At 54.3% G+C, this 17,965-nt stretch overlaps 8 protein-coding genes across 8 annotated transcripts; 6 read left to right on the top strand and 2 right to left on the bottom strand.

The window, feature by feature from the left end:
* The first annotated feature begins 180 nt into the window (after positions 1–180).
* On the top strand, positions 181–1,163 carry BO70DRAFT_201127 (uncharacterized protein). Its single transcript, XM_025538590.1, has one exon. The coding sequence runs from the start codon at positions 397–399 to the stop codon at positions 973–975; it is 579 nt and encodes a 192-aa protein (XP_025401602.1). The 5' UTR covers positions 181–396; the 3' UTR covers positions 976–1,163.
* Positions 1,164–1,388: 225 nt separating this feature from the next.
* BO70DRAFT_394590 (glycosyltransferase family 31 protein) lies at positions 1,389–2,807 on the top strand (the record flags this gene model as incomplete). The annotated part of the gene is made up of 1 exon (XM_025546470.1): positions 1,389–2,807. One exon carries the CDS (start codon positions 1,389–1,391, stop codon positions 2,805–2,807), a length of 1,419 nt encoding a protein of 472 aa, XP_025401603.1.
* Positions 2,808–3,552: 745 nt separating this feature from the next.
* BO70DRAFT_201358 (putative C6 transcription factor (AmyR)) lies at positions 3,553–5,702 on the bottom strand. Its single transcript, XM_025538594.1, has 3 exons — positions 4,540–5,702; positions 4,038–4,488; positions 3,553–3,980 (listed from the first exon to the last, which is right to left on the bottom strand). The coding sequence occupies exons 1-3, from the start codon at positions 5,517–5,519 to the stop codon at positions 3,567–3,569; spliced, it is 1,845 nt and encodes a 614-aa protein (XP_025401604.1). The 5' UTR covers positions 5,520–5,702; the 3' UTR covers positions 3,553–3,566.
* Positions 5,703–6,342: 640 nt separating this feature from the next.
* Positions 6,343–7,098, top strand: BO70DRAFT_201169 (uncharacterized protein). Its single transcript, XM_025538592.1, has one exon. It carries the CDS (start codon positions 6,478–6,480, stop codon positions 6,862–6,864), a length of 387 nt encoding a protein of 128 aa, XP_025401605.1. The 5' UTR covers positions 6,343–6,477; the 3' UTR covers positions 6,865–7,098.
* Positions 7,099–7,331: 233 nt separating this feature from the next.
* Positions 7,332–10,463, top strand: BO70DRAFT_287514 (glycoside hydrolase family 31 protein; the record flags this gene model as incomplete). The annotated part of the gene is made up of 4 exons (XM_025539242.1): positions 7,332–8,029; positions 8,084–8,494; positions 8,550–8,720; positions 8,777–10,463. The coding sequence occupies 4 exons, from the start codon at positions 7,332–7,334 to the stop codon at positions 10,461–10,463; spliced, it is 2,967 nt and encodes a 988-aa protein (XP_025401606.1).
* Positions 10,464–10,990: 527 nt separating this feature from the next.
* BO70DRAFT_201252 (alpha-amylase) lies at positions 10,991–13,319 on the top strand. Its single transcript, XM_025538593.1, has 9 exons — positions 10,991–11,331; positions 11,384–11,422; positions 11,492–11,607; positions 11,659–11,767; positions 11,820–12,048; positions 12,115–12,277; positions 12,335–12,481; positions 12,529–12,769; positions 12,838–13,319. Exons 1-9 carry the CDS (start codon positions 11,173–11,175, stop codon positions 13,135–13,137), a joined length of 1,503 nt encoding a protein of 500 aa, XP_025401607.1. The 5' UTR covers positions 10,991–11,172; the 3' UTR covers positions 13,138–13,319.
* BO70DRAFT_201383 (uncharacterized protein) lies at positions 13,227–13,966 on the top strand. Its single transcript, XM_025538595.1, has 2 exons — positions 13,227–13,291; positions 13,510–13,966. The coding sequence occupies exon 2, from the start codon at positions 13,534–13,536 to the stop codon at positions 13,840–13,842; it is 309 nt and encodes a 102-aa protein (XP_025401608.1). The 5' UTR covers positions 13,227–13,291; positions 13,510–13,533; the 3' UTR covers positions 13,843–13,966.
* Positions 13,903–17,863, bottom strand: BO70DRAFT_351190 (uncharacterized protein; the record flags this gene model as incomplete). The annotated part of the gene is made up of 13 exons (XM_025541729.1): positions 13,903–13,983; positions 14,561–14,589; positions 14,638–14,643; positions 14,708–14,888; positions 14,937–15,114; positions 15,251–15,302; positions 15,333–15,356; positions 15,420–15,490; positions 15,783–16,350; positions 16,401–16,630; positions 16,680–17,048; positions 17,165–17,566; positions 17,637–17,863. The coding sequence occupies 13 exons, from the start codon at positions 17,861–17,863 to the stop codon at positions 13,903–13,905; spliced, it is 2,418 nt and encodes an 805-aa protein (XP_025401609.1).
* Positions 17,864–17,965: the final 102 nt, after the last annotated feature.

Raw genomic sequence — 17,965 nt, forward strand, 5'->3', positions numbered from 1 at the left:
CAAGCTGTGCTGTGATTGGCTGCCGGAGATTAACGCTGACCTAAGCACATACAGGCGGGAAAAGACAACGGCGGATCAGGATGAGGTTATTTCCCTGGAGTCGGACTGAGAAGAGAGAGAAGAGAAAGGAGAGCACAGAATGAGAGGTGAGAAGTCATGCAGAGGTGGCAGATACTATGTCCACGAGGGCAGCATCCAGAGCAGTGACATCCATTTCTCCCCATCCTGCACAGTATCTACTCCGTACTACTATCAAAGTGCTACTGATAGATAACTGACACTCGGCTGGGCCAACAGGATATCCATCCCCTCGGACGCTAAATCGTGAGACGCACAGCCAAGCGATTCGCCTGCAGCCGTCGTCATCCATCCGTCGCCCCGCCGCCCGTTTGAGCCATGGCCCCCCCCCGGTGGAATGCGCGTCAATGGATGGTTGTACCCAGGGGTTGTAGTCGATGTGGTTGTGCCGCCGATGGTTACGACCCTGCAGGCCTCATCCATGGAAGAAGACCATCAGGACAACCAGGGGGGAGGACGTTGGAGATGATGGGATGGAGGAGAGACCCCCTAAATCTAACAGGAACTAACGCAACCCTGGGAAGCGACTGTCACTTCTCCCACCACCTGCCACCTGGAGGGACTGGAGTTGAACCCATCGGGCTAAAATCTCCTAGGCGGGCCTTTGCAGCCTTTGAGTGGCCGATCCGCCCCTGTGGGCAGGCAATGGGCATGGCTGTCTGGCTGTCTGCTTCAAGTTGCCCTGATGGCTGGTGGATCTGCCCAGGCAAGAAAGCCCAGGGAAACCCGTCCCATGGCCGATCCCTGGCCGGTCGCCATTCTCCGCCCAGCCATGATCCGACCATTTTCAAGCCGTGCAAGTGCTTGTTCTGTCGCAATGGTTTTCTGAGCCCCGTTGATCGTCCATCTTCCTCCCCGTTCAAATCTCTCGATTCGGCCAAGTCGGCTCAAGATTGACGTTGTCGTCGCTTGCCCGCTGCTTGACTTTCGTCATTCGCTTCCGCTTCTGCGCCCGCCGTTCCCCGTTCCTTCCTCCATCCCCGGGGTCACAGTCAACGGATCTTCTACCTGTTATTTCATCCTTCGATTTCCCCCCTCCACCTCCGCCTCCACCTCCTCCCCTCCTCCTCTTCCACCCTCCACGACTGCCAGACTTCTCCCTCCTCGTGGGCTGTGTGTGACCCCTTCCCTTGGCTTCCCCTCCCTCCCCCGTCCCCCGTCCACTGTCCCTCGCCCATCCCTGTGTCGGAGGGTCGAGATGCTCCTGCACTCCTAGTGCGGCATCCCAGATCATCATCATCCGTCGTTCGGAACCCGGATAATTTCGAAGCTAAATGTGGGCAAAGACTGGGGAGTCGCCCCGGACATCAATGGGTGCCTCCTTGGTGTGGAGGAGGAAGCTCCTGCGCTTCGTGGTGCTGAGCTGCCTCGTGACCAGCTTCACGATCTTCCTCTGGCCTCGTTTCGACTTCCACCGCGTCACCACCCAGACCGTCTCCAACATCACCATCACCTCCGAGGTCGACTGCGAACCGGACTTCAATGCCCTCCGCCGTCTCAACGTCGAGAAACTGAGCCAGTATGTGCGCCGCGAAGTCGTCGCCGTGGAGTCTCCCAGCGACTCCTTGCCCATAGCGCAATCCCTCGATGCTCCCTTGTTCCAGAAAAAGCCCAAGGACGACTTCCACCACCCGTCGCCAGAATACCTGCATGACGATTGCCTGATACCCCAGCCGGTTTCTGTTCAAGTCCTGGCCCCCCCGAAACGTGCGGATGCGTCTCACATCGACTTTGGCGTTGCCACGACGCTGGAACGGTTGAACGATTCATTGGACGCGTTCTCCCACTGGGCTGGATATACAAATGCTCGCATCTTCGCTCTGATCGAGCCGGATGACAGAACACCTCAGGTGCTGCTCAAGGCCGATGCTCTTGGCATCAATCTCTCGGTGTCCGAGTCCAGTGAAGAATATCAGCGCCGGTACTTTTCGCTGGTCCCTCATCTGGCCAAGAACATGCGGTCCACGACGAAGTGGTCCTGTGTCATGGATGACGATACCTTCTTCCCCTCAATGTCGGCATTGATCAAAGGGCTCAAGGAGTATGACCATACCAAACAGACGTATGTTGGCGGGCTATCGGAGAGCATCCCACAGGTCGGTGTGTTTGGATTAATGGGATTCGGAGGCGCTGGCGTCTTCCTGTCTCCCTCTCTGATCCAAGAACTCAGCCGTCCTGAAGTCTTCGAGGACTGCCAGAGGATGGACTTCACTGGCGACCGGAGGATTTCGCTTTGTATCTACCAGTACACAGCCGCACGCTTGACCATCGATCACCGCCTGCGACAGCTCGATATGATGGGCGACGTGTCTGGATTCTTCGAGGCAGAACGCCCCCCACCGCTGTCCGTGCATCACTGGAAGTCGTGGTTCCATGCCGACATGGCGAAAGCAAGCGCTGTCACTGAAGTCTGCGGTGATACCTGCTTTCTGCGCCAGTGGCACTTTGGGGACGGATGGGTTCTTACGAACGGCTTCTCGGTCGTCAAATACAGCAATGAGAAGAAACCTGGCGACAGAACCATGGAGCTCACCTGGGACAGTCACAACGGTGCGGTCTTTGAATCGTATCTACACGAGCTTGGCCCTCTCCGTCCCAGAGACGACGGAAAGATCAGCTACCTGCACGAAGATGCCCTCGTCGACGGCAACCAAGTTCATCAATGGTACATCCATCGTGATGCGGAGAAGGGCGACCGGGTCCTAGAGTTGATTTGGCGATCAGGGTAGATTTTCCCCTTGGTTCGCGAATCGACACAACCCTCTTCCATTCCCCATCCCTCAACAATACATACCTACACCTCCAACATCCACCGTCATCCATCATCATCCACTCCCTGGGCTGCTCCTGTCAGCAGACTCCACCGCAATTTCACGACCATATCCGACCCTCCTTCTCCTGCTTCTATGCAAGAAAAGGCCTTAACCCTTCATCCCAATGGTCCCGGTTTTTAATCTCTCTCTTCTTTTTTTCACGGCGCTTAGATCATGAAACTTGCTTGTTTGGTTTGGGATGATATCAACTCGTGCGATACAGGTATATAGGTTAGTAGTCTTGGGTTTTCTTTCATACCACTTGTACATTTAGCTTGATGAGGGCCCCGGTTCTATCCTTGTACAGCACAGTTACTATTAGATTCAATGAAGTATTTTGGTTATTTGGCTGGATTGGTACGGTGTAGGTGTAGTTGGTTCTTCGGTTGGTGTGCGCAACAGAGTCTAGAGATAGATGTCTCAGCAATATAACACAACTACAGGATGTGGGCCATATAGAATTACTCTCATAACTTACGGTGTCATTACCCAGCATCTAACCATCCATCCATATACATACATACATACATACCTACATACAGATCATCGCTAAAAGCACCATATATATTCATTGAAAAAAGAAAGAGAAGAGCTGGTATCACAAACGAAGCAAGCAAACTAGAAACAAGACCCGGACAAATATCGTAATCATATCAACGCTATGCATCATTGCTCTTAATTCATGAGATTCCCGTCGTGAAATGGTACCTGCGAAGAGGCAAGAATACGGGACAATGATTCCGCGTCATTGGTATCTTGCTCACGGAGATCTGGGTTCTCGGGCAAGGAGACCACGGTTAGTCCACGTTCGCCGCCCCAAGATGATGTGGTCGGTGGCTGTGGTGGTGGTAGAGGGAGGAAGTTGCTCATGGAGGTGGGGGAGGTGAAATCAAGGGCGCCTTTGCATCGTTCCAGTAGGGAGGGAAAGAGGTATGACTGGGAGCCGCGGATGCGAGATAAAGTGGTGAGGATTCCCCAGAGGAGTTCGCGGGGGTCGACGGCTGCTTCGGTGAGTCGGTGCGCCGCTTTGGTGCCGAGCGATCGGGCGACATCTGCGACGGAAGTGCCTAGGTCGAAGAGTTTTTGTTCCTGTTGGAAGGAGTGGTTAGTAAGGTGCAACGTTTTGGTGAGAGGAGGGAGACGGACCATTCCGATGCCATGCGCATCGACAGCTCCCTGGGAGGCAGCGCCAATGGTGTTCATCACTGCTTTTCCAACCAGCACAGGGAGATGGAAGGGGAGCACTGCCTCGTCCCGCGAGCCGGGCTGAGTGGCGCGAGTCATCGAGAGCTTCCACATTACGGTTTGTAGCCATTGTTGGGTGATGAGTATGTCAACCTTTTGGATCTCAGACACTCCTTCAAGCGATATTGCGTTGCAAAGACTCGATTGGATAGCGGATGTGGGGGGAATTTCGGAGGAGCCATCAATGCCGCCGGCGGATACCCAGTCGTATAGATTGACTGTCAGTTTTTCGAAGACACTGATGAGATTGATAAAGCCATAGGCTAGGATAGGATCTTCGGAACAGAGAACTTGTGGTTTGCGAATGGAGTTGCGCAGCATGACTGGCTTCGCCTGTTGAAGTGCATAGCCCCTAAATCAGGTTAGACAGAGATCAGACATGGATTAATGGCATGATGCCCACCTTTCCGTGACAAACAGCAGCCAGAAAACTCTCCTTTTTTCCTCCGCTTCCTCGACACTCAATTCCGCATAGGTGGATTCCCGGTGAAGGCCCAGGGTAAAGACCATTGAGGTCGCCTGGCATAGATAGAACCATGCGTGATCCTGTCTATCCAGATTTCCATAGGACGCAAACAGAAAAAATGACGTAAGAAGGCTCTCGATGTTCATTCCGTCCACTGGGTCGCAATCCTTCCTTGCGCGTACCGCCTCAACCAGCAATTCCTCCCCAGACATCCAAGACTGTCTGTCGATTCCGGCTTGGAAATGCGTGGGGTCGGAGACGGGTGCTGTGCCATCCAGCTTGAGCTGTATATGTGTGGCTGCACATATAGCAACCAGAAACGCATAACGCTGGGGAGACAATCGTTCTGGCTGATGGCAGTCTTTCTGGAGCTCCTCCTTTCGCACCACTGGCATTATGGGGAATAGATACTTCAAGTAGACATTCACATGAGCAAGCAGGACCGGCGGTGACAATCTTCGTGCGAAGGGGCGCACTAGATGTGTGCTAGAGTCCGTTAATGAGTTGGTTGAGCTAGGAGAGGAGACCAGCTCGGGAGGGAGCTGGGTGAACGGCTCAGAAGCGTCATGGTATGAGTATGGAGGGTCAGGCACCGTAAAGGGGGGCGACGGTGGCGAGCTTGTCATCGGGTATCCTACAGCATCTGTAGTCCACTGTTTCTCCAGGGAGCCCTGGGGCGGATGCTGGTGGTATGCATCCTGTTGTCGCGAGACGAGGGGATGGATAGGCGCCAAAGGATAGAGGGTGCGGAACTTAGGGCCTTTGCGCCGGAGAACATCGCTATAGGAGCAGGAGAGAAGAAGCCGTTGACACTTGTCGCAAGGCAGCTCTCGCGAGCATTTTATCTTTCGCCGACGACAATTATCGCAGGCTTGCTTGGAGGATTTCGGTTTGGCGGGGGAAGAGTGTGAGTCCATTTGTATGCGAAGGCGAAGTCGGGTCTCGTCAGATGTTAGCAGTACCGGCAGTAATAGTGCGAGACGCTGGCGACTTCATTTTACTTCATGCGAGGAATGCTTGCATGAGAGATGTGTTGGTGTTGCAGTGACCGAGAATCTTGCGATTGCTGGAGGAGGGGTTTGAGGGGGGGGGATTCGGGGAGAGAACGAGGGAAGAAATCCGGGGAAGAGCAGCGGGGAAGCGACACAGCGAAAGTCGGCAACTCCAGAGTCCAGCCTGCCCGGACCCCGCGGCGCAAACCGCATGCCACCCCATCCAGTTGCTACTAATAGTACGACTGAGTACTAGCAGCGGTGACTAGCCTGTTAATTTCGGCCCGGTGATTGAGCCAGGGCAGCTATCTCCCTTCGCAAGCTAGAAAGCTAGCCGTTTAGTCTCAGAATGGCCCAACTCCAACACTAACAGGCCGGCGAGTGGATCCTTCCCTCGGGCCATGACGAGGGGCATGTACCTACATACGAAGGCGAAGGCGAAGGCGAGGGCGAGGGCGAGGCCTTGTTCTTCAGGTGATGTAGAACTGTGGCGGTCCCTCGGAGCCATTGGTGCAGACACTTCTATCCAGCAGAGGATCCGATCCAATCCAGGTTGCCCGTCAATGAAGGGAGAAAGAATACCCATCCGCGTTGCGTCGGCCTGAAGGATCATTCGACCGAATGGCCATGCGCCATTTTCGTCGGAGGCAATACCCCTGCACGCAACGTTTGACACCGTGCTTTCATGTGCCAGAAGCTGACAGACTCTGAGGCGCACTGCGGATGCAAGTGATGCTTATGATGGCCCGGTGTGGCTGTCATGTAGCACTCACTGGCGAAAGAGGCGAACGCGAACAGCTTCCATCTCGGGAAGCCGAGAGGCAAGCTGGATATCATAGGCATTAAACGCCTCGCCGCCGCTAGCGACGAGAGAGACCCCGGTATGGATCCTTTGAGGCCTCAGCATCGTCATCATTCTTTGTGCCTGTCCCTTGGAGCTCCTGGATCTTGGCTCTTGGCTCTTGGCCTTTGGCTCTTGGGATACTGGATTTTGAGATGGAGTTGGAGTGCAGGCCGACCAGAGTGCGGAAGATCGGGTTCTTCACCCTCACCGGGGTGCTTTCTGGGGAAGGTGCAAAAGGGAGATTGCAAGCCTGGAGTAACTACGGAGTATCTCGTCGATGCTAGTATGGATGGGGCAGGTTGTTGGCAACGCAGCCCGAGTCAGAAGGAGGGGGTCGCGGCCATTTATCGGGCCACCGGCCAATCAGCCCGCCCGCATCATCTGATCCGCTCGACACCCGCAGGCTCAGGCATCAGTACCGGGTGACTCCAGCCATACAGCGTACGGTCACATACCCCCGACATTACCCACTCGGCCCCGGGTCTCTCCAATCCCCGGACCTCCTCCGCATCCCAGTCATCCACATCGCCTCGCTTCCATGGTAGGTTCCAATGCACCTTCTCAACATCCTCAAGATCCACATCCTCCCCTCCCCCGTCCTCAACCTCAGTCGTCCCGAACTCTACGGTTGCTAGTTTCGTCTCTTCCCCGCATCAATTCGACCTGTTTGGACAATCCAAAAGAATGCAGCCCCGTCGGCCCCTTACACGTCGGGAATTCACCGGGGCAATAATGGACTTGTCTTCACGGTCGCACAGCTTCAAGTTTAGGTGCAAGTGATATCATCTGCAGAAATCAGCTGGCAGCAACAATATATAAACCTACGGTGTCATCGCCTTCCTCATGCGAATTGACCAGAACGCGACCGTGTTTTCTGTCGCTTTACACTCGACATGGTCGGCTTCACGGATCTCCTGGCCGGGGCATGGCTGATGCCTTTGGTCTATGGTGCGAGTCAGTCAGTCTTAACCACTACATCCACTTCGAACCACCCGCAGTTCACTATTCCTGTCTCTGCCGACGTGGGTGCACAGTTGATCGCCAACATCGATGATCCGGAGGCTGTCAACGCCCAATCGGTCTGCCCAGGCTACAAGGCATCAAACGTGCAGCAGAGTACTGGCGGCTTCACGGCCAACCTGAACCTCGCTGGGAAGCCGTGCAACGTCTATGGGACGGATGTGGACTCGTTGACCTTGACTGTGGAGTACCAGGACTCGGACCGATTGAATATACAGGTTCTTCCTACCTACATCGACGCCTCTAATGCGTCCTGGTACATTCTTTCGGAAAGCCTGGTGCCTAGACCCAAAGCCTCCTTGAATGCATCCGTCTCCCAGAGCGACTTCCAGGTATTGTGGTCAAATGAGCCGTCTTTCAACTTCAAGGTGGTCCGGAAGGCTACAGGTGATGTCCTCTTTGACACCGAAGGAAGCGTCCTGGTGTACGAAGATCAGTTCATCGAGTTTGTGACAGCGTTGCCGGAAGAATATAATTTGTACGGTTTGGGAGAGCACATCGCCCAGCTTCGTCTTCTTCGAAATGCCAATCTTACCATGTATCCTGCGGATGATGGAAATCCCATTGATAGGTAGAGTGTTGACCCTCTGTTCTTAGATCATCACTGACAATTGATTCCTCACAGCAACATCTACGGGCAACATCCATTTTACCTAGATACCAGATACTATAAGGCGGATGGTCAAAATGGAACCTACACCCCTGTTAAGAGTAGCGAGGCAGATGCTTCCCAAGAATACATCTCCAATTCCCATGGCGTGTTTTTGAGAAACTCTCACGGACTGGAGATACTCCTGCGGTCCCAGAGCTTGACATGGCGGACTCTAGGTGGAGGAATCGACTTGACATTCTACTCAGGTCCAACCCAGGCCGATGTCACCAGACAATATCAGGTCAGCACAGTGGGACTGCCTACAATGCAGGAATACCGGACCCTTGGATTTCATCAATGTCGCTGGGGATACAACAACTGGTCCGAGGTGGCAGATGTTGTTTCCAATTTTGAGAAATTTGAAATCCCCCTCGAATATATCTGGTATGTCTCGGTCTCCAGTTCTAGGCTGAAATTGCATTCTGACAACACCGAATAGGAGCGACATTGATTACATGCTCCAGTATCGTAATTTTGAAAACGACCCGAATCGCTTTTCCTACAGCGAAGGCGAGGAGTTTCTCGACAAACTCCATGCTAGTGGACGCCACTATGTTCCGATTATTGATGCGGCCCTCTATATCCCGAATCCCGATAATGCCTCCGATGCGTAAGTTGATCTTGGCCCTCCAGGCTTTGTTTGGTTACTTACTTAGCGGGGGTTAGATATGAGACCTACAACCGAGGTGCTGCTGATGACGTCTTCCTCAAAAACCCCGATGGCAGTCTCTACATTGGAGCTGTCTGGCCAGGATATACAGTCTTCCCTGACTGGCATCACCCCAAGGCGGTTGACTTTTGGACAAACGAGCTTGTCCTTTGGTCGAAGAAGATAGCATTCGATGGGATATGGTGTGATATGAATGAGGTATCCTCCTTCTGCGTGGGAAGCTGTGGCAGCGGGAATCTGTCGCTGAACCCGGCACACCCCCCGTTCCTGTTGCCTGGTGAGACAGGTGATATTATATTTGACTACCCCGAGGCTTTCAACATCACCAACGCCACCGAGGCAGCCTCCGCTTCGGCTGGTGCTGCTAGCCAGTCCGCCGCGACCGCGACCACGGCCACGACCACGACCACGACCTCATATCTGCGCACGACGCCCACCCCCAGCGTCCGTAACGTGGAGCACCCACCCTACGTGATAAATAACGTGCAGGAGGGACACGACCTCAGCGTCCATGCCGTCTCGCCGAACGCGACTCACGTGGATGGCGTCCTGGAGTACGACGTGCACAGTCTCTTTGGCCACCAAGAGCTGAACGCGACCTACCAGGCCTTGCTCCAGGTCTGGTCGGGGCAGCGCCGACCGTTCATCATTGGCCGGTCCACCTTTGCTGGCTCGGGCAAATGGGCGGGCCATTGGGGCGGTGACAATAATTCGAAGTGGGGATCTATGTACTTCTCCATCTCGCAGGCGTTGTCCTTCTCCCTGTTTGGCATTCCGATGTTTGGCGCCGACACCTGCGGATTCACTGGGAACACGGACGAGGAGCTCTGCAACCGATGGATGCAGCTGTCGGCTTTCTTCCCGTTCTACCGAAACCACAACGAGCTGTCGACCATTCCCCAGGAGCCTTACCGATGGGCGTCGGTCATCGATGCGACCAAGTCCGCGATGAGAATACGGTATGCCATACTGCCCTACTTCTATACGCTGCTGGATAAGGCCCACACCAGTGGATCTATCGTGCTGCGTGCACTTGCATGGGAATTCCCCAACGACCCCACTCTGGCTGCGGTGGACACCCAGTTCCTCGTCGGGCCGTCCATTATGGTGATTCCGGTGCTGGAGCCGCAGGCGAACACGGTCAAGGGCGTCTTCCCGGGAGTTGGACACGGCGAGGTGTGGTATGACTGGTACACGCAGACGGCGGTCGACGCAAAGGCTGGGGTCAATACGACGATCCCGGCACCACTCGGCCATATTCCGGTGTATGTCCGCGGCGGCAGCATCCTGCCGATGCAAGAGCCGGCATTGACTACGCGCGATGCCAGACAGACGCCTTGGGCTCTACTGGCTGCACTGGGCAGTAATGGAACCGCATCGGGGCAACTCTACCTGGACGACGGTCAGAGCATCTACCCCAACGCCACGCTCCATGTTGATTTTACGGCATCGCGTTCCCGTCTACAGGCGTCCGCACGGGGCACCTGGAGGGAAAGTAACCCGCTGGCGAATGTAACGGTGCTGGGAGTGGGTGCACAGCCCTCTACGGTGACGCTGAATGGGCAAGAGGTGTCACAGGGATCGGTCCAGTATAACTCGACATCGCAGGTCCTGTTTGTGGGAGGACTGCAGAACCTGACCAGGGGAGGAGCTTGGGCGGAGAAGTGGGTGTTGGAATGGTAGCAGAGTCGTGCGCGTCCCGTCGAAGATGCAATGCGCAAATCATATTTCATGTCATATTCCACTTCCACCTGGCCGGGGTCGCCATCTGCGTAGGACCAAAAGGGTTGCTTCCTTCAAGCCTATGATTCACCGCCACCCATGTCAAGTGTCAAGCCGCATGGCTATTTTCAGTAGTCTGTCTCAGTCGTCCGCGCTGACAAAACTCTAAACATCGTGTTTGTTCTTCATGTCTCTGATTTCCCGGCCGGGTAAGCCGGGAGGTGGTGATGGAGGAGTCCGAAAGGGGAATCGCGGTTGACAGGGTTCATCTGCCCATCTGCCCATCGGCCATCCGAAACAACCCCCGTCAGCCCAGCCCAATTCAAGACAACAACAACAACAACAACAACGACTCCTCCTGCTGACACGACGCTTGGTCCAACCAGCGGTCAGACTCTTGCCCAGGAGCGGCTATGCGCAGGCGATCAGTAAGATCCGAGTGCTGGGCGAACGGAAATCTCCGAGGGTCCTTCCGTGGTAAGTGACAAGTCACAATGTCTTGCTGTCAATAATAGAAATATTGAAGCCTATTACCACCACTACCACCACCACCGATTGTCTCTCGGCAGTCAGTGCCGGTGTTTTCTGCCACTGCCACTGTCATAAATAACTTTTTCCTCCTCGACAGACAGGGACTCGCCTCGCCTCCTTCGCCACCTGCCATTGAACCATGAAAGATATCCTCCTCCTTATCGTCGCCCTCGCGGCCACGGTGGTGCTGGGCGCCTCGCCGGCCCAATGGCGCACCCAATCGATCTACTTCCTCCTCACCGACCGATTCGCGCGAACGGATAACTCCACCACTGCAGCCTGCAACACCGGGGAGAGGGTTAGTCACGGCGTTCGCCAAGAGCGATTGACAGGCGTGCTGACGATAGTAGCAATATTGTGGCGGAACATGGCAGGGCATCATCAATCAGGTCGGTCGGATCTGCAGCAGCATATCCACAGTTGCATGGCCCCTGGCACGTGCGTGCTAACAGCAGTAGCTGGACTACATCCAAGGCATGGGCTTCACGGCTATCTGGATCACGCCGGTCACTGGCCAAATCCCCCAGGAGACGGGGTACGGAGAAGCCTACCATGGATACTGGCAGCAGGACGCGTGAGTGGCCATCTCTGCTCTGCAGTATGCAGTATCTCATTCTACGGACAGATATACCCTCAACTCTCACTATGGGACGGCGGATGATCTCAAGAAGCTAGCCTCGGCTGTCCATGCACGAGGCATGTACCTGATGGTCGACGTCGTTGCGAACCACATGGTATGTGCCCATGTCCTCCAGACTCACACTGAATGGCTATTGATGGGCATAGGCCTTTAACGGCTCGGGAGATGCCACCACCTATAGTGCCTACAACCCCTTCAACTCGCAGGAATACTTCCATAATCTCTGCTCAATCACCAACAATGATAACCAGACGCAAGTGGAGGACTGCTGGCTGGCTGATAGTGTCGTCTCCTTGCCGGATCTGAACACCACTCGTTCCGACGTGAAGACGATGTGGTATGACTGGATCGGATCGCTCGTTTCCAACTACTCGAGTAGGTTTCCCCAGACAGATACGTCTCCCCGGACAGAGTACCAAATAATACTAACGCGCAATCCAGTTGACGGTCTTCGCATCGACACGGTCAAGAATGTCCAGAAAGACTTCTGGCCGGGCTACAACAAAGCTGCCGGTGTATACTGCGTTGGAGAAGTCTTTGACGGGGATGCTGAGTTCACCTGTCCCTATCAAAATGACCTGGACGGCGTACTCGACTATCCTATGTAAGCCCTCCTTTCCCCCTGGTATCACCAATATTACTGGACCAACAGTTCAAACAGGTACTACCCTCTCCTCCGGGCATTCGAATCAACCAACGGCAGTATCAGCGACCTCTACAACATGATCAACACTGTCAAATCCACGTGCAATGATTCCACCCTGCTGGGAACCTTTGTCGAGAACCACGACAACCCACGATTTGCCAAGTAAGCAGCCTCTCATCCAAGCAAGCCCTAACCTAACAACCCCAAAGCTACACCAGCGACATGTCGCTCGCCAAAAATGCCGCCTCGTTCACCGTCCTCGCGGACGGGATCCCCATCATCTACGCCGGCCAGGAACAGCACTATCACGGCGGCAACGACCCATACAACCGCGAAGCGACCTGGCTGTCCTCGTACTCGACCACCAGCCCTCTATACACGCACATTGCGACCTCCAATAGAATCCGCACCCACGCCATCGGCCAGGACAGTGGCTATATCACCTACAAAGTAGGGTTCCTACTCACAACCAATCTCTGAGGACCAACCACCCACTAACCCTATCTCCCTCCCTCCAGAACTACCCCATCTACCAAGACAACTCGACCCTAGCCATGCGCAAAGGCTACAACGGCACGCAGACCATCACCGTGCTCTCCAACCTCGGCGCCTCCGGAAGGAGCTACAACCTCTCCCTCCCCGGGACCGGCTACTCTGCCAACCAGAAACTCACCGAGCTGTACACCTGCACGAACGTGACTGTTGATGCGGACGGCTCTGTCCCCGTTCCCATGGCCAGCGGTCTTCCTCGGGTTTTGTATCCGGCTGATAAACTGAGTAACAGTTCACTGTGTGGTCATAACAGCACTACTAGTTAGTTCTTTTCCCCCATCCATCTGTCCACACATTTTTCTGTTCATCACATCCGTATCCTTCCATCTATGCAAGCAAATATTGACAACCCATCTCACCAGACTCCGCCATCTCTTCGACTTCACTCAGCAGCACATCCCTATACATGGGTTTTGCAGCGTAAGTCCTTCTCTTCTCCATCCCATATCCCCATCTCCCAGCTTCTCCCTCCCCCCGAAGAAACATAAGGGAAAAAAGAGAAAAAAAAATTTTTTTAAAAAAAGAGGAGAAGAACGAGAGTGAGACACACGTGAGACAAAAAGAAAACACAGAATTCCATTACGTTATATATATTGCTGCATCCGCACTAACACTGTCTCACCTGACCCATGAACCAGATTCCTCGTTCAAATTTGCCTGTTATGACGCGATTAAGCCAGGATATTTCGATTCGGCTTTCTGTTACGCGATGGACTCGGTTAGAGAGTAGTGGGACGTGGGGGTATTTTATTATCTCTCAGACCGTGATGATGACGATGATGATGTTAATGACATTATGGATGGATTACCTGGAGGGAGAGGAGGCGAGGTTCTATAGACAGAAGCTATGCAAGACGGCTGATAGCTATTTATATATATCAAGTAGTTCAGATATCATTCTATCTATCATCTATCTATCTATCTATACGCTATCTACGGACCCCAAAACATCGATACGGACTCCATCCTAGCGAGCTTACTAGCTATCCACCCAACGAACTGCTCTTATCCACTCAAACACACCCCATTATTCATCCATCCAATTCGGCTCGGTTCGGGATCCAGACCTCGAGAATAATGTCACACGGCACACCGACATGCAATCGCAATAACTATAGTACTTAGTACCTAGTATCTAGCATCTAGCATCTAGCGCAACCCCCCATCTCAAGATACCGTCTAAACAATTATCCCCTATCACGAGGGGGAAAAAAAAATATGGACTGGACTGGATCCTCGTCTCGTATTCAACCCCCATTAATATTAATACCATCCCCATATACGTGTCACGTGACCATTGACCACTACCCACTCCCCACGCCCCCGTGCCTGCCTCATTGCTATCTACACAGTGAGTGCTACACTACTCCGTTCTGCGCATGATTTACCCAGTCAGGCAAGGTAAGGTAAGGTAAGGCAAGGAAGGGTACGGGGTATAGTTAGATTGAGCAAAAAAAAATCAAGGTCTATCTAACTATCTAGTTCAAGACTTGAATCAATCACTGATCACTAATCACTAATCACTAATCACTCCCACTTCTACTTTCCCTTCCCCTCTCCTCTCAGCTCAGCTCAGCTCAGTCCAGTCCAGTCCAGTCCAGTCTCAATCTGTCGCTCATTTCCCACGAACGAAAGAGGGGGAGGAGGGGAAGGTAGTAGTTAGTTCCACCCGCACCACACCATACCCACACCCACACCCACACCCACACCAAATACAACTACATATAATACATAGATACAAAATAGATACACAGTACGGTACATACACCGTACTATAGATAGTTAATTAGTTAAGTTAGTTATAGATACTAGATAGATACTAAGCAAGCCACCCACGGTCCTCCACCACCACCTCACGCCTCACGGGTCTCGCTCGGTTGTTCGGTCCTCGGTCGTGGATCCGGTGACTGACACTGACTGGCACTGACACTGACGCTGACCGAACATGTTCATCATGTTCATCCACAAATCCACAAATCCACATCCATAGTAACAACAGCGGGCCAGAACAGCAGCACTACTATAGTAAGTACTATCTAGATACTTAGTTACAGGCTGGACCTACTGCATTCGCCGTGCCAGCACCAGCACCAGCACCAGCACCAGCACCAGCACCAACACCACCGACCGACCGACCGACCGCCCATCTTGGCGGAAACCGCGGAACGGTCCGAGCGTCAGGCAGACTGGACTGGACTGGACTGGGTTGAATGCCTGGTTTGGCTGGCAGGCGTGTCTGTCTGCTGGGGAGATGATTTCGTTACGGTCCGTTACACTTCCGTAACGTTTGCTAGCGGTGGTGCTAGTTCGACTTAGCGCCGGGGGGTCCCTTCGGCATGTGAAAACTGAAAAGGGCAGGGGGCAGGGGGTGTCACTCACTGTTTGTCTGTCTGTCTGTCACTGGGCTTGGTAGGTCTTTTCGGTCTCGGCACTGCTCCGTACTATGGAGTTAGATACTTACTAAGATATGGAGTACCACGGAAAACTAACAAGCTAGAGCTTCTCGGATGTATTATCAACCATGTATCTATCTGTCTATCTATCTTACCATTTAAGCAAGAGAGTGGGATGGGATGGATGTCTCGTAAGTACTCGTGGATAGATAAACCAGGGTCTTCACTGGTTACGCTTACTAGTGACTATCTACTTGTAGGTAGGTGGTTAGACGCCTGCATTGGTGGGTCATAGTTCATATTAGGCCTAAATATATTTCGTTGCACGTCATCATGCTAGGGCCAGCGGATGACCGAACCATCGCATCGCATCGCTGGTCACTTTACGTCCGATGCCCGATTCCGATTGCCCTTTTCCTAAATTCCATTCCGCCATCCCCCCCTTCCCCCCCCCACCACCATCACGCTGCCCCTGCCCCTGCGACCCTGCCAGGTTCTGTTCTCATAGCGTCGCTGACCGATACGCTGATAGTCCGGCGACGGTCATGCCGTTGAGCACCCCATCAGGGAACGAGTTTGGCATCACCTCCGGCATCAGTTGGTCGAAGCCGTACCCCTCGATCATACCATCCATCAGCGGCGCCATGAACGGGGGGGCCTGCCCCATGCTCATTTTCCGACTGTCACCGAACGAGGAGGACAACGGGGACCCCTTGACGGCCGACGGGTCGTTGCACTCCGCGCACCGCCGCTTGAACTCCACGATCATGCAGGAGAACCGGTACGCGATGTGGTCCTCGTTCGGCGACAGGTGCAGCAGGAACATCTGCACCTGCTCGATCAGCGGGTCCATCAGGTTGAAGTCGCACAGGTTCAGGGTAGCGTAGCCGACGATGAAGTAGACCTGGTCCACCAGGCTGAGCGCCGTGGAGTACCGGATCTGGAGGAATCGGGACACGATCAGGCGGGAGGTCTGGAGGACCTCGGACGCCAGCCGGTCGGACCGGGGCTGGAATCGCATCGCCGTGCGGTGGAGCAGGATTTGGCAGAACCAAAGGCTCAGCTCCAGGGTGGAGTTTTCGCCAGCTGCTTTTCGTTAGTGGTACATTCGGGTGAGAGGAGTCGAGAGCCCTTACTAAACAGGTGAGCCCACTCCGCCTTCCAGCGTCCAATCTCCTCGTACTCGACCTCGGCCAGCCGCATCCGACTCGCGTTGCTCTGCAACCGTAGTGTGATCAGGTACAGCTGGATTTCTGCCACGACCTTCGCGTCTTCCAACGTAGCCGCGGGGTGCTCGAGTATCCGCGGGCAGTGGTCAAGGTAGCGCTGCTGGATGTGAAAGGGGCGGGCGTTTCCGACGGCAAAGCTGTGTCTCGTCAGCCAGGGCTGAGATGGGAGGCGTCAATGGAACTCACTGTAATTGCGTCAAGCAATACGTATTCCACAGCCGCAGCTGTGCGGCCGTCTCGTTATCCACCATGAGCTCGGAGGGCGCGTAATTTAGGAAGTCGACGGAGATGATCGCATGGTTGATCGAAACCCCGCTCAATAGCCAGCTATCCATCGGGGGTTCTTTCTGAACGGTCGCGGGCCACAGGCACAGTAGTGCAAGTGCCTGTAGCGACTCGTACTTGAGCGGGGGCTTGTCCCACAGCATGTTAACCACCGCATGTCGTACTTGCAGATATATGGCGTGCATGACGGAGGAGGGTATCCCCGGTACGTATCGGGAGGCCAGTAGGCAGGCGGTGTTGTATAGCAGAGAGTCGGGCCCTTTCATCTCGCTGTGGATATCGGAGAGGTTATATATGGAAACGCAGGCGCCGAAGTGGTCGACGAATCTTTGGGGCCAGGGATTAGCAGTGGTCCGGACTCGATAAACCCGGGCGGGAGAACATACAATTGCAGCAGCTTGAGCGACAATTTCGAGTCTATGGCCCCTTTGGCCACACTGTCCCCAGACAGAGGGGAGTCAATCGGGGCGGAATCGGTCTCGCCAAAGAAGTCGGATTGGAGGTCCTGGATCAGCCGGACGGGCTTGGGCAGGAAGGGAGAGGACGGGCTCCCCTCCACCGAGGCAGCGTCGTCCGTGGGGATGCTTCTCGTCATGTGCGGGACGGGGCCATTGGACAGGGCGGGCGACTGGCTCATCATCTGTCGCATCATGCCCGTCATCTCCCTCATACATCTTTCGAGGGAGTTCAGACGCTCCTCGATGGAGGGGATCGCGGAGGTCGCGTCGGACCACATGGACGCGTTGTCTTGGAAGCGGTCGGTGGTTTCGGGCAACTTGCAGTCGATTCTAGAGAGATTACGGACAGTCAGAAGAACCGAGCCTTCGGCCAACGGGTAGGTACAAATCGCTCTCTGACCTCAATGATAGACAGCGACGGCAGGCATGACCGCGCGGATCTAGATCACAGCGGGTTTTAAGCTTCCGACAGGTATGGCAGGCCGTCATCGATCGTCGGATGCGCCCCTTGGGACGAGCAGCATCGGAATGGGGAGCTAGTCTCCGGCCGTCGTCGGCAACGTCGAGGCTTTTGTGCTCCCACGAGGGGGCCTCGTATTTGATCTCGTCAACAGTGGTTCTAGTCATGTTCTTCAACTGCCAATTGATGGCAAGCAAATGGGTAGCGGTGCAAGGGGAATCGTGGGAAAGGAGTTAATTATTACGCGCAGGCCATCGAGGGCGGGCAGG

Source organism: Aspergillus heteromorphus (assembly GCF_003184545.1).
Source record: "Aspergillus heteromorphus CBS 117.55 chromosome Unknown BO70scaffold_6, whole genome shotgun sequence".
Taxonomy (NCBI): Eukaryota; Fungi; Ascomycota; class Eurotiomycetes; order Eurotiales; family Aspergillaceae; genus Aspergillus; species Aspergillus heteromorphus.

Coding starts and splice junctions, on each gene's coding strand:
- BO70DRAFT_201127 (XM_025538590.1), top strand. CDS start 397: ATGGCCCCCCCCCGGTGGAATGCGCGTCAATGGATGGTTGTACCCAGG.
- BO70DRAFT_201358 (XM_025538594.1), bottom strand. CDS start 5,519: ATGGACTCACACTCTTCCCCCGCCAAACCGAAATCCTCCAAGCAAGCC. Junction 4,489..4,539: donor CTGCTGTTTGTCACGGAAAG/GTGGGCATCATG, acceptor AACCTGATTTAG/GGGCTATGCACTTCAACAGG. Junction 3,981..4,037: donor ATGCGCATGGCATCGGAATG/GTCCGTCTCCCT, acceptor TCCTTCCAACAG/GAACAAAAACTCTTCGACCT.
- BO70DRAFT_201169 (XM_025538592.1), top strand. CDS start 6,478: ATGGATCCTTTGAGGCCTCAGCATCGTCATCATTCTTTGTGCCTGTCC.
- BO70DRAFT_201252 (XM_025538593.1), top strand. CDS start 11,173: ATGAAAGATATCCTCCTCCTTATCGTCGCCCTCGCGGCCACGGTGGTG. Junction 11,423..11,491: donor GGCAGGGCATCATCAATCAG/GTCGGTCGGATC, acceptor TAACAGCAGTAG/CTGGACTACATCCAAGGCAT. Junction 12,770..12,837: donor GTGGCTATATCACCTACAAA/GTAGGGTTCCTA, acceptor CCCTCCCTCCAG/AACTACCCCATCTACCAAGA.
- BO70DRAFT_201383 (XM_025538595.1), top strand. CDS start 13,534: ATGACGCGATTAAGCCAGGATATTTCGATTCGGCTTTCTGTTACGCGA.